Source organism: Rhipicephalus sanguineus, chromosome 8, assembly GCF_013339695.2.
Source record: "Rhipicephalus sanguineus isolate Rsan-2018 chromosome 8, BIME_Rsan_1.4, whole genome shotgun sequence".
Classification (NCBI taxonomy): domain Eukaryota; kingdom Metazoa; phylum Arthropoda; class Arachnida; order Ixodida; family Ixodidae; genus Rhipicephalus; species Rhipicephalus sanguineus.
The window spans coordinates 103,461,911-103,476,800 of NC_051183.1; the positions used below are offsets into that span (position 1 = coordinate 103,461,911).

At 45.9% G+C, this 14,890-nt stretch overlaps 1 protein-coding gene across 15 annotated transcripts in view; it reads left to right on the forward strand.

The window, feature by feature from the left end:
- The window catches only part of LOC119402282 (uncharacterized), a 330,925-nt gene that overhangs the window by 23,424 nt on the left and 292,611 nt on the right, over positions 1-14,890 (forward strand). For 13 of the 15 annotated variants that reach the window (XR_007417199.1, XR_007417191.1, XR_007417192.1 and 10 more), the window contains exon 3: positions 3,376-3,521. The exons of 1 other annotated variant lie outside the window; for it this stretch is intronic. Coding sequence is in view for 1 of the 14 variants with exons in the window: in XM_037669411.1 (XP_037525339.1) it covers positions 3,376-3,521 (146 nt within the window). In the remaining 13 variants the exon portion in view is untranslated. Of the gene's footprint in view, positions 1-3,375; positions 3,522-8,460; positions 8,659-14,890 lie in introns of those variants that run through there. One more of the 15 variants, XM_049418570.1, reaches the window with a different exon arrangement.

Genomic DNA, 14,890 nt, shown 5'->3' on the forward strand with positions numbered 1-14,890 from the left:
AGATGTGGATATGGCGTACTTCTCTTGGCATTATTGGCTGTTGGTTCTCATTAAGATAGCTTATAACTGAGAAAAACGAACGCTTAAAATTCCCCTTCTTTGCTACTTTTAGAGATCGTAATAAATCTAATAAACACATGCTGAAATATTGCACGGTCTACTCAGATGTGTTCGCTGTCAATAATTTTCCATTTGCAATACATCAAAAGCTTGGTCAGTCGACCCCATTTACAAAGGAAATTTCGACAATTTGGTCGTTTTCGGCCGTCCCCGCTAGCATATGTATTGTTTATGGGCGTCCAAGTGTTGCAATTTTGTAATATGTGGCCGCCACCTGGCTGATTCGGAAGGTCTTCGGAACGCGCCGAGAGCTAAGCGCAGCAACTGTTCCGCACTAAACTGCAAAAACGGCGTTTGCGGAGAAGCGAAACAAGGTGTTGCAGTCCACATCACCAACGTCACCTGTGCGAACGGTACGCTAATGACAAAAAGGCAGAAAGCTTTACGCCTATTTTTGTTTACCACCACCTGTGACAGGCGGTTGGCGGCGGGCCTTCAGGAAGGCGTGGTCGCCATCCACCATCGCGTTGTTGGTGATTAAGGCTGCAGCGGTTGCGGCAAAGTTGTTTGGTTTTCTTTTTCGCCCGGCGCACATGAATTACATGGACGCTACCAATGATCACGCACAATGGGACTGCGGTTTCGTCAGTGGCGGTTGCGACAAGCAGCAGTTTCGTTTTCGCCGCCTTCCTACAGAACAGAGTAGGCGCGATCCATGATTGTGAATTAGTCGCACCACTTGGTCGTGTCGTTTCGACTGTGTGTGCGCAGGGCGCATGCGTGCCTTGAGAATCGCGTACACGCTATGATAGAGCCGATGACGGTGACGGTTTTGTCCGCAGCCGATGCCACGCGCAGTAGGTTCGTTTCAACTCTGTAAACGTCGGTCGAGCACGTGCCTACAGAACTGTGTGGATGCTGCCTAACATAGCGTCATTAGCAATCACTGTTTCGTCCATACCAGATGCTACACTCAGCTTCGTTATGAGCATATGCAATGAGCGTGCAATGTCACAAAATGAAAACATGGCGCAAGCTGTTGAAGATTAAGAGCGTCTCAGGCGCGGTCGGCATGCAGGCATAAAATTCATGATACATCGCGATGAATGAACGACCTCAGTTGGGCAGAATTCAAAACAGGTAAATATCAATTTTAACGGTTCGGAGTTGACATACTTTTTTCATGTACCCATGACCAGAATGTAATAAAATTGCCAGGTACTGTTGCTGGAACCTCAGACTTTCGTTAAAAATCTAAAACCTGTCACCACAACCCAAGTCCAGGACAACAGAGCTGCGTTGCATGATCTCAGAGCCTGTGCGTTATTTATATTTGTACTGCAGAGCACTACGTAGATGGCACCATATTGCCCATTTCGTTAATGTGTCAAATATGGCAGTTACCGACTTCCGGCTGTATACTGTAGCGGCAAAAGGAAGTGAGAAATGTAATAACGAGCATGACTTCTTAAGGTCACAAATTATGCCAAAACAATTTTTTCATGCTTCTGCAGCAAAAAAAAAAGGCTGCAAGAAAAAATCGCAATCAATATTGTTCGCATGCGGAATGTGCACGTGAACGGTGAAATATATTTTATCTCTGTTTTTCATACTGCTCCAGAGATGACAGCACTTTCGTTATATTAAGCGCGCATAGCTATGGAATTACTCTGGTAATGTCAAATTCTCAATTAGATCTCTTCCGCCCGAAATAAATAATGTTAATCGTATGTGCCAAATATGGTACGTCGCAATAGAGGGATAACACAAGGAATGTATAGCGGACATTATATCTTGTTTTTTAACTGTAGCGTAAGGACTATAAGCTCAGTTGAAATTCGTTAAAGTGGGCGAAAAGGAACTCTTTGCGTTGGTGGGATCCGACCTCAACATTGTCCCCTTTGTTATTTTTGGCTTGATTGCCTCTTGGTTTCATTGGTTGTGTTTATCAGAGACGCGAGCCCCATGAACAATTCTCCTTCATTCATAATCTGGGAATGTACGTTGAGGGGACACGTGCTACACCAATTAACGCAATATGGTAAAAGAGCTCGTTTCACTGAAATTCCGGTGTCGACGTCGATGCCGGGGTCGTTGGTTGTGAGAGAAGAATCAGCGTTTTCCATGAGAGAAAATTCGAGATACGTGCAAATAAAGACATAAAAATATTCGATTCAAGTGAAAATTGAAACCAGGCCGTCTGCGTGCCGAGAAGATGTTCTATCACATAGCCACGCTCATACTTTAAATAGTTTCGGAGATCGAGGGGTGTCCTTAACGCAGGTTATATTGCGTGGCTGAAGCGTAGAATCACACCAGGCATCAAAACATGTGGATTGAACAGCCAGAGGTGGGTTTAAAGGACCAGCAATTACAAAGCACACATGCATACTTAATTCCCATTATCAACAACTGCATCAACACCATGTCAGCTGCACACATACGTAGTGCGCATGTGCGCGTAGTGGCGACCTCGCCAGCTCGCAAAAGGAAGAATTATGTCTTAGTGGGCACTTGACAACTGTGTTTCCCGAAGTTATTCTAGGACACTTTCAGAAGACCACCCTACAGGCATAAACACGTTTCTCTCCTTGCAGCACGGTAAAGGTGCCCACCGAGCAGCGAAGCAAGGTTAGCGACTGAGAAGTCGATGCGAACAGGGTCGGATTACGGTATCGCATTCTATTCCAGAAGGTGATGCTCAAGCGTCCTCCAAGATTTTTTGGGATTCTGTCTTTTCCCCTTTCGTTGAGAGACCGCAAAGAGGAAGTGGGTCTTACCACATACTCTGGCCAGTTACTCACGGCTGCAATTATTTCGGGAACAGAAACATCACGTGGTATGTAACATGGGGCACGCTGTTCAAGCGTTTTAATAAGTGCCACATTCACGTAGTCATTCTAAGTTACAGATCAATAAGAGGCAATTTGTAAGTATTATGTAGACTGTCAAATGATTAGGAATATACGCAAGCTGGACGCTAATACGGTTTGTAGGAGACGATTTGAGCATCACGCGCGGTTTCTCAGAATCGGGGAATACTGCCAAAGAGTGAAGTGCGCTATAGACTCTGTATTATCTAATGATAATTTCTCTTTGAAAAGCGCTGGTATCTGAACCTACTTTATGTATAAAACACAGTCCGCAGTACTCGTTTCAGGAGAGGAATAAGTGGGTCGCATAACATAGATACTTGCGTAAGTTAACTACTACGATAGACTATGGAAGGTAAAGATTCCATAGCGTGATTTAAATTGGAATTTTCGAGGAAGATCTCTTTAGGGGTTGCTGCACTGAATACGTTATCTTTTATAGTTTATGACTTCCAGGATCATCTATTTGAACTTAACAACGCTAGAGTACCCTGACATAACATGCATTAAAGAATATCGAGTAACGTGGAATCATATAGCCCGAATCCTGACTAAGAGGGTGGTGGTCAAGTTTTCTTCTGAAAAGTGGTGAGTTCTCATAACTACACTGACGCTGTAGTGCACGCATATGTCTTGGAATAACTTCGCTACAGTTCAGCCAAATATGAACGCAGTGGAAATAATTCATATAGATTCATCTAGGGTACATTTGATAATTAGGGAATCGCCATGTGCCAGCCAGCCATGCATTCATTTAACGGGTACCGAAGTTTCCTTGCTTAAAGGTATAACAGCACAAATCCGACAAGACGCAATGAAGACACAAGACCGAGTGCTGGCTTCACTAACGGTTCGTTTTACAGCGAAGCTGATTGGGAAATCGTTCCTTGTTAGTCGATCGTAGAAAATGTTATTCATCTTAACGATACCAAGCCACAGCCACTATGTGGCTACCTGAGAAGGAGTACAGAGACCGAGTACAGAAACAGAAAGAAAGAAACAAGCAGATACTGGGAATGAAAGATGTATTGAAAGAGAACGAGAAAAATTCTTGCTGAACAAAAATTCTTCACGAGGCGGGACTCGAACCCGCATACCCTCGATCCGTAGGCGACCGTCCTACCCACTCGGCTATTCAGACACACAAGGACAGCATAGCACAGCCTTCTACAGTATAGTGCAGCAAGGGGTGGGAAAGAAACTTGAGCGTGAGGAGGAGAAATGTGATGGTGAGGAGGTGGGAAATGAGTAGATGACAGAGTAATGCATAGCACAAAAAGAATGAGAAAGAGATAAATAGAGTGAAACAAAACGAAAGAGAGACAGAGAAGGCATCAGCAAAAGTGAGAGAAAGAAGTAGAGAGAGAATCACGTCTTCGCGAAGTACCTCAAGCATCGCGTCGTCTAGGGACCACATACCGTACCACCTGGCCAAGCCGCGCATCTGCAGCAGCTAAGCCACACCCACCGACGGAGACATCGCGCGCAACCTCCGCTCTGTAGTACATAGCCTAGCTGCGTACTCCAGAGGAGGAAGCCACGCTTCTCGAAGCTAGACGTGTTGGTCGACAGGGAATACGAGCGGCGACGAGTCCGTGCTTTTCTGTGCCACGCTTTGCAAGACATAGTGGAAAACTGCCCGCATTTTCGAAGAAATACCGTCATTATCAGGCTAGATGTCACCCAAAAAGTTGGAACATAAAAAATTTGGCAGACCCCAGACGTTGTGGGAATCGGATTCATGCGAAGTAGTCGGGGAGTAATTGTATATGCTGCATTTTTTGGCTTTGAGCCAAGCGTTACGGAGTGGATCGGCCTGTCTTTATAAGTGTAGTAGTTGCGATCATACCGTAGGCTTACCGAGAATCTCGACTGCGCTGGCATTTAAATAGTAACTCATTCCCAAAAAAAAAAACGTCAGTACTCACGTTAGACCACAGCCGTCGGTATTATTGAAAGGAAGTGCACGTTGCGGCGCAATGATATGAACATCATGCATAACATTCGTTAGCGTATTCCTCCAGGTTTGAGCAACGTATGAATATAGTAATGCTGAAACAGGGAATGCAAAAGTAATGCTTATTATTAGACTGCAATAGGATCTGCATCACTTGTTTCTAGGATCTGCGTCACTTGTTGGGAGAGAGCGAGAGCGAAAACTTTATTTTAAAATAAAAATTCGGCAGATCCCACGCAATGTGGGAATCGATGTAATGCGAAGCAGCCAGCAAAGAGCTGCATACATCGCCTTGTTTGTCATTGAGCCAAATGAAATCATTCATGGCATGGAATCTAGTCCACCACATATCACATGTTTGCCATGCACGCAGGCATGCACAATCTAGTGTACACCATGTCAATGAAACGCATATTCTGGTATATAAATGCATGACCTGTCGTTTATGTTCATCACGCACTCGTGTCATGCCATACCAATTTTAGTATATATCACGGTAAGAAAACGGCGGGAAGCGCACCATGACAGTGGCATGTAAATCATACCGCACATGACATGCATAACATGATTCGCATGTTAATACTTCTCATTTATGTTCGTCAGACAGTCACATCGCGCAATACCAATTTTGGTGTATATCAACGGAGCGAAATGGCCGCGAGTTCACCATGAGTAGAGTATGTAAATCATGCCATACATGACATGAATATTATGGTTTTTCATGTTACCACCTCTCACTAATGTTCATCATACAGTCTCATCGCGCAATACCAGTTTTGGTGTATATCAAGCTATCGAAACGCCCGCGAATGCACCATGAGCGTGGCATGTAAGGCATGACATACATGGCACACATATCATAGTTTTCATGTTACCACCTGTTATTCATGTTCTTCATACAGTCACATCGCGCAATACAATTTTGGTGCATATCAATCTAGCAAAACGGCCACGACTGCGCCATGAGCATGGCATGTAAATCATCTCGTACATTTCATGCATGTCATGATTATCATGTTACCACCTTTCATTTACGTTCGTCATACAGTGGCATCGCGCAATACCAATTTTGGTGTATACCAAGCTAGCGAAACGGCCGGGAATGCACAATGGGCGCGGCATGTAAATCATGACATACATAACCTGCATGTCATGATTTCCATGTTACCACCTCTCATTTACGTTCGTCATGCAGCCGCGTCGCGCAATACCAATTTTGGTGTATGTCAAGCAAGCGAAACGGCACGAGAGCGTGATGAGCATGACATGTAAATCATGTCGTGCATGTCATGCATTTCATGATTTTCATGTTACCACGTCTCATTTACCTTCGTGATACAATCGCTTCGCGCAATACCAATTTTGGTGTACATCGAGCTAGCGAAGCGGCCGCGAATGCATCATGAGCATGGCAATTAAATCATGACATACATGACATGCATGTCGTGGTTTTCATCTTACCAACTGGCATTCATGTTCTTCATACAGTCACATCGCGCAATACCGATTTTGGTGTATATCAATCTACTGAAACTGCCGCTAGCGCATCATCAGCGTGGCATGTAAATCAGGTCGTACATGACTTGCATGTCATGATCTTCATGCTACCACGTTGCACGTACGTTCGTCATGCTGTCGTGTCGCGTAACACCAATTTTGGTGTATATCACGCAAGCGAAACGGACGCGAATGCACTATGAGCGTGGCATGTAAATCATGACATACATGTCATGGATGTCATGGTTTTCACGCTACCACCTGTTATTCATGTTCTTCATAAAGTCACATCGCACAGTGCCAATTTTGGTGTATATCAATCTAGCGAAACGACCGCGAGTGCGCCATGAGCGTGGCATGTAAATCATGTCATACATGACATGCATATTGTCACGTCGCTTCAGAGGTCCAGGCGAGGTTTATTGGTCGCAGAGCAGCAGGGCTCTTGGTAAACGCGTCCGTTAAGCTCGCTCTCCCGAGAGATAGCGCGCGCACTTCTTTCTTTCGTGACCTGTGCCTCCGCCCATGCATTTCACCCACTACTACAGGCGGCATTATTCCCCCCTCCGCGAAAAAAAAAAGGCATTGCCGCGATGCTCCAGGGTAGGCGTAAAGAAAAAAAATGAATTGAAGTAGCTTAGACAACGCGAAAGTACAATAATGGTGAAATTTCAAGCGCGCACAGTCAATGAACGATGAGGCGATGTCATCAACACAAATAAAAGAAAACAAACAAAGGAGTGGTAGGAGAAATTACGAACGCGCAAAATATGGCTTCATGCGTACGACATGAACTATGTCGGAGCTCGGTTGTCCTCGTTGTGTTCGTGTTGACGACGCAGTGTCCGGAACCACTTCATAGTTTACGTCACTCACGCGGCGTAGCACTTTATAGGGACCGAAGTAGCGGCTTAGCAACTTTTCGGAGAGGCCGCGTCGACGAACAGGGGTCCACACCCATACTTGGTCTCCTGGACTGTAGGACACGTCTCCGTGGCGGATGTTATAGCGCCGTGCATCTGCCTGTTGCTGTAGACCGATGTGCAGCCGTGCGAGCTGGCGAGCTTCCTCGGCACGCTCTGCAAATTCTTCGGCGTCAGTCGTTAACTGATCGGCGTCTTCACAAGGAAGCATAGCGTCTAACATCGTCTGAACTTCGCGGCCGTAGAGAAGGCGAAATGGTGTGAATCGCGTTGTCTCTTGAACGGCGGTGTTATACGCGAACGTCACGTAAGGCAGGATCCGATCCCATGTTTTATGTTGGACGTCGATGTACATAGAGATCATGTCTGTGACGGTCTTATTTAATCGCTCGGTAAGTCCGTTGGTCTGCGGATGGTAAGCAGTTGTCTTTCGATGCCTGGTGTTGCTTAGTCGAAAGACTTCATCCATAAGCTGCGCAGTGAACGCTGTACCTCTGTCTGTTATTACTGTAGAGGGAGCACCGTGACGCAGTACGATGTGGCACATGAAGAACTGCGCTACCTCGGAAGCTGTGGCTCGTGGTATCGCCTCCGTCTCGGCGTAGCGTGTCAAATAGTCTGTTGCGACAATCACCCACTTGTTGCCGTCTGTAGACAGAGGAAAAGGGCCGAGAATGTCCATGCCGACTTGGTCAAATGGCTTGAGAGGTGGGTCAATTGGTTGAAGCAACCCAGCCGGCTTACGGGATGGTGTCTTCCTGCGCTGGCATTCACGACAGCTTTTGACGTACTGCTTGACGTTTGCCTTAAGTCCGGGCCAATAGTAGGTCTGGCCTACTCTGGCGAGTGTTCGGGAGAAGCCGAGGTGGCCAGATGTGGGCTCGTCATGGCAAGCGAAGAGGACGTCGTCCCGCATGTCCCTCGGAACCACGAGGAGGTAAGCGCGGCTCGTAGAATGGGTGTTTTTCTTATAGAGAACGTTGTCTCGAAGGCAGAAGGATGCCAACACACGGGACAGATGGCGCGGTAAAACCGCGCTGCGACCTTCTAAGCGCTCGATGATCGGGCGAATTTCTGCGTCTTCACGCTGTCGTTTCATCAAGTCAGATGCACTAATGGCGCCCAAAAAGCTGTCATCATCCTCTCCTTCCTGACTTGCAGATTCAGTGGGCGCGCGAGACAGTGTATCGGCGTCTTCGTGCTTCCGGCCAGACTTATAGACAATGGTGACATCATATTCCTGTAGGCGCAAGCTCCAGCGTGCCAGTCGTCCTGAGGGGTCGCGTATGTTTGCCAACCAACAAAGGGCATGGTGGTCCGTCACCACTTTGAAGGGGCGACCATAAAGGTAAGGGCGAAACTTTGTGAGCGCCCATATGACTGCGAGACACTCCTTCTCTGTGGTCGAGTAATTCGCCTCGGCACGGGACAGTGAGCGGCTGGCATAGGCTATTACTCGCCACATGTAGTAGTGGGTAATGCCACCTGTAGTAGTGGGTAATGCCACCTGTAGTAGTGGGTGAAATGCATGGGCGGAGGCACAGGTCACGAAAGAAAGAAGTGCGCGCGCTATCTCTCGGGAGAGCGAGCTTAACGGACGCGTTTACCAAGAGCCCTGCTGCTCTGCGACCAATAAACCTCGCCTGGACCTCTGAAGCGACGTGACAAGTGGTGGAGGCGCTGGGTAGTCTCACGGATGTTGCAGACCCCTCCTGGAAGCCGCCCCACAAGCCCAGTGCCAGTCAACACTCCCGTGCATCGGGCCAGCCGCAGGATCAGGGGATTACCTCCCGACGCCGACGTTACGCTTTGCACCACTTCACCCGGCATGACCAGCACTTCTTTCTTTCGTGACCTGTGCCTCCGCCCATGCATTTCACCCACTACTACAGGTGGCAATATCATGATTTTCATGTTACCACGTGTCAGTTATGTCCGTGATACAGAAATGTCTCGTCATACCAGTTTTCGTATGTATCCCTTCCTTTAAACGGCCGCGAGCGCCCCGAGACCATGCCATGTAAATCATGCTGCACATGACATGCGCGTCATGATTTGCATGTTAGGACCTGTCATTATGTTCGTCATGAACTCTTGTCACGCCGTACCAACTTTGGTATATATGAAATTAACGCAACGGCCGCAAGAGCCCAAAGGCCGTTGAATGTAAATCATGCTGTTCATGACATGCGTGTCATGATTTTCATGATATGACCTGTCATTTATGTTCGTGATAAGGCCATGTTATGACACACCAATTTTGGTACACATCCGATTATCGGAACGGCCAGGGAGCCCAAAGGCCGTGGAATGTAAATCATGCTGTTCATGACATGCGTGTCATGATTTTCATGATATGACCTGTCATTTATGTTTGTAAGAAGGCCATGTTATGACACACCAATTTTGGTATACATCCGATTAACGAAACGGCCAGGAGAGCACAAAGTCGTAGGCGGCTAGATAGATAGATAGATAGATAGATAGATAGATAGATAGATAGATAGATAGATAGATAGATAGATAGATAGATAGATAGATAGATAGATAGATAGATAGATACGCTCAAAGTCGCAGAAGTTCGCTAAGAAATGCTTCGCATTTAAAATCAGTCAATCACGTCAAGCATTGTCCTACGCCCCTAGTCATCGGCCGGAAGATTTTTTACCCTGAAGGGCTCCACAATCTTCACAATATATCACTTGGTTAGCATGAACTTGGAAAGAACCTGTTGCGAAATTCCCCCATCTGGAAATGCAATCCTGATGGGGCAGTCAGGTTCTTGAGGCTTTGCGCTAAAAAACATATGAGAAGTCAGCTTTTCCAGCTATAAATGGCGCCGGCAAGAATGCGAAAGAGGAGCGCACAACAAAGTTGTTTTGCTCTGTTCTCCCTCCTTGTTAAGTTCACACGGGTGTGCTAGTAAAAAAAATTGAAGCTATAGCTTCACGGCCCTTTCTAACGATTTCGCTTTTTACTGCCGACTAAAGGCGAGTTCGTCAGAAAATGTCTTTCCACCCTAACTTCTAAATCATCAGGCGGTAATTCTCGTTCACGAAATCTTGATTGGGACGTGTGGCAAACATGCGCTCACCCGTGTCTTCTGCGTCCTTGTCTATTTTGTGTGCAACCAATTTTCGTTGCAAGCGGGAAACATATCTGCGTATTTATTTCCATTAAAACCACTTCAGTGATAGTACTAATACTGATATTACCAGCATTTATACTATTTATACTGCTAATACTGTCATTATTGCTTTGATATTTGAACGTCACTTTGTCCTACCAAATTTCTTTTAATACTTGATACTTTCCTGCCCGCGGCAAAATAAGCCATTTTTGGGTACTTCAGAAAATAGTTTTTTTACTTCGACAACAATTATTGATACTGTAATCTATTCTTTGTAGAACGAGGAATGCGATTTCTAATGGTATTTAATTTAGAGCAAACATCACTAAATTAACTTGCGAAAACAACTTTAATAGAAAATTGTTTAACAAAAACGAGATTACTCTGTAAATACATCAATGCTGCTGTGCACCAATCGAACATTAAAGAATCAATATATATATATATATATATATATATATATATATATATATATATATATATATATATATATATATATATATATATATGTTGACTAACAATTTTCCTTCAAATATAGGCGTGCTATCTGTAGTGGTTACATAAATACTAACGAAAACATTACCCCTAGTGGCAAAATTGACACCGCGCAATAAAGAGACGGGATGAGGTGAAGCACCAGTTTGCGCAGCATTTCTTGCAGAAAACATTCGTTTTGTGTTCTATTTTTGGTTCAAGAGTATGTATCCATGCGTATTCATTATATGTGTATCACAGCGGCCATTATGGCAATCCGTATGTATACGGTGTATACGGTGTACGGTGTATACGGTGTATACGGTGTATGTTATGGCAATCGGTGTATACGGTGTATGTACCATGGCAATCGGTGTATACGAAGCATACGGCGGGAAGGTGAATGCGGCATATTTTTTTACATTGAGAGAGACGTTACGAAATGACGCTAAAGATAGGTGCAAACGGTACAGGCACACACATATATTGAGGAGCCCCGCATGTGTTATATAACTAGCTGTTTAGAGCTTCGTAACAATGCCGCCAGCAACACATGTATTACCAACAGCACACGCGGTAAGCCGTATGTAGTGCTTATACTTGTCCGTTATGATGGAGAACGCACGAACGTTTCACGAACCCGTGCCCATGTGTGGAAGGGGTTCTTGAGAGTTCTCACGTAGATGGCGGCGAGCGCAATGTCTTTGTTATTGTGACTGGTGTGGGGAACGCAGGTCTCGCCGATTCCGCTGCTAGTCTGTGTGTGTTCGGTGTCTGGCGGCCGGCAAAGTGGGATGCGGCCTATGTTGAAAATGCGGATCGCCGTACTCCTACATTTGTTTGTTTATTTTATTTCAACATACTGCAGCCCTAATGCAGGGCTATAGCAGGAATGGATAAGTTATACAGAACTAATACAACAGAGCAAAAACAACAACAATAAAACTGAAATACATTACAGCAATACGTAATAAAACATCATTTGCATATCACAAACAATATCTTTACCTATTTTCTAAGTGGGTAAGAGCGGCATCAGTGAAATCTTGTAATAGTAGTGAATGAATACTGTTCGGGAGGGAATTCCAGAGGTCTGTTGTACGTGAGAAAAAACTAAATTTGAATGTGTAAGTACGAGCTAATAAAGGCTTTATGTTCAAGATGTGGTAGCTGCGGGTACAAGTTTTTTCCATAAACGCGATGTAGTTACCACCAAAGATGCCAGGAGAGGAGTTGATGACTGTATATGATAATTTTAAGGATTTGATACGATAACGAGAATGTAATGGTAAAATGTTCAGTGACTGCAGAGCCTGCGTTGGTGAGAAGTGTTGGCTGTAGTTACGGCATATGAAGCGGATGGCTTTACATTGAACTCTATCAAGGATTTTGAGGTCACATTGTTTGTAAGGGTACGAAAGGACAGATGCGTGTTCTAGAATAGGGCGAATCAACGTTTTGTACATAAGTAGTTTGGTATCGCGGGGGGATTTAGCCAAAGTACGGCGCAATTAACCTAATTTTTATAGAGCTTTCCCGCTGATGTAATCGACGTGGTTGGTCCAGGAAAGATTTTTTTTGCTAGAATCACACCCAAATATGTATATTGTGACACTCGTTTAGGTTGTGTACCATCCAGATGATAATCAAACGACAACGGGTTCTGTCCATTGGTAAGTGACATGAACACTGTTTTAATGCAATGGACGTTCATCTGTCATGTTTTGCACCAAGCGCTGAAAGAAATGAGTGATTGTGAAAGACGGTGATGAGCTTCCGCAGACTTAATGTATTTGTACAAAACGCAATCGTCAGCATAAAGTCTTATTTCAGATAAGGTGAAGAGAGGTAAATCATTATTATATACGAGGAAAAATAATGGGCCCACTACAGATCTCTGCGGAACGCGTGACGTTACGTCCACGAGGGATGATTCCACTGAATTGAAAGAAACCAATATGTGCCCACGCCGCCGCCCATGCGATGAATCCGCACGCTGTGGTAGACGCATTGGAATCCCGTGATACCAGTGGGCTTATTGCTCGAGGATTCAGAGTGCTAAAACGCCAACTTCAATGAGGAGAGCGTCCTTTTCGAAGTCGTGCACGTGAGCGTACACAGACTACGCTGTGGGCGGCGAGCGTAAGGTGATTGTTGTGGTTATGGCACCACAGGAAGGTAGTAGACCGGCCCAAGACAATGTCTAGAGGCCTCTTTGCTAGCTGGGTCGAGATACTGTCGCTTGAGCCGGCGACATGTCGGAACCTGAAGTGAACTTTTGCGTTGGTGAAGTATAGGTCGTAAAGGCTGGTAGCGCTGGAAAGTGCTACGTAGATAAACGTCAGTGCCTGGCGCTTATCGTAACGGATGACTACCTGGGCGTATGTGGCCCTCTGCGACTTACATATAGTTATGGTGCTTGCTTGCGCGAATGGAAACTCTGCCCTCTTACACAAGATATTTTGCTCTCGTATGTCGTGGTCGTGGGGGTGCGCAGTCCTACGGGCACTCATTTCAATTCAATTGAGAGTGTGAAGTACTGATGTGCTTCGTCCTTGCTGGGACCATAATGCCCACCATGGACGTTGGAAATTCAAGTCACAGTCGCAAGAGCTTGCCGTGGTCGTCACCCTCCATGTACCACAAGCTACGAACGTTTTCATTAACGAGGCCGCCGTTTACGTCGATTTTCACTGTGATCATGCACGGCTTGCCGATGCTCAGGTAAATGTAGGCCGGCAGGCTTACCACGGCGCTTGCGTTCATGTTGGCCACCTTGGTCAGGGCATCCCCGTCTACCTGCTCGTCAATAAAGGCATGTATGTTATCATATGCGGGATGACATAATCCGTTGTCCACAGCGTCGAGGCAACGTGCATTACAGCGGTCGACGTCCGGATTGCTGTAGTATAGCCGTATGCCGTCAGTGCACTTGGCGGCGACTTCTTGGCGTGTCGCAAAGCAGCTGTCAATCAATCTGACGTCATCCTCGCTCAGTATGAGGCCATCGCCCAGCCTCGTATGAAATTAAGAGAACAATGCGTAATTCTGGCGGACTACGTGGACGAGGGGATGGCAGTCGAGCGTCTGAGGGTTGTTCTGTCTTCAGATCCATCACTTGCCTTGCGTGTCAGTGTGTATGTTCGCAGTTAATATGTTGATTGAAACTGTGAATCACCTGTGGGACATACCCGCATACCGTGATCTGTGGTATTCCGGTAGAGCGCCCAGACGTAGGCGGCTGATAGATAAATACATGCGTAGATAGAAACGGCCATAGTGCCTGAGGTTCGCTAAGAGTTTGCGTCGCATTTAAAATGAGCCCGAAAGAATCGACGGGTCCCATGAAGCGGCGCACGACACTACGGAGCACAGTGCCGAAGTCCACTGCAGGTCGTCTTCTGCTTAAACCTCTTCTCTTTGAGCAGCCTGTGGCAACCGGTCCCGACCAAACAATGTTCACACCTTCCAGATAAGAGGTGTGACCTTTAGAACACGCCGGATACCTTTAGAACGGAGCGCGACGGCGACGAATCGGTTCCGAAATGAAAACAACAGTTAACGGAGGATACCTGTTGAAATTCCATGACTGTCCGACACACATTCCCGGTCTGTGCTGATGTCCGATGAGTAAAAATCATCTTCCGAGTCTTCGCTACTGTCGTCATAAAAAATTATGAATTAGACTTGTCGGAATCCGCCGAAATTTGCCGTTTCCTAGAGGAAGGTGCGCGCGATCTGAGCGCCATCTTTGAAGCTACGAGCGTTTGACCCTCTCGACTTAAAATGTACTTCAAAGCTTCTTCGGCGGCGGCCAAGATAAACCATAAAGTGAAACCAGAGAAATCATTCTATTTTATACGATGGATAACATTAGCTGTCCGTAAGTGCTTCTAGCGGGACAAACTCTGAAGCTGAAAAGCATCAATAGTGGGCTATCGATGGCTATAGGCGTGGACAGGAAGCTGTTAAGCTT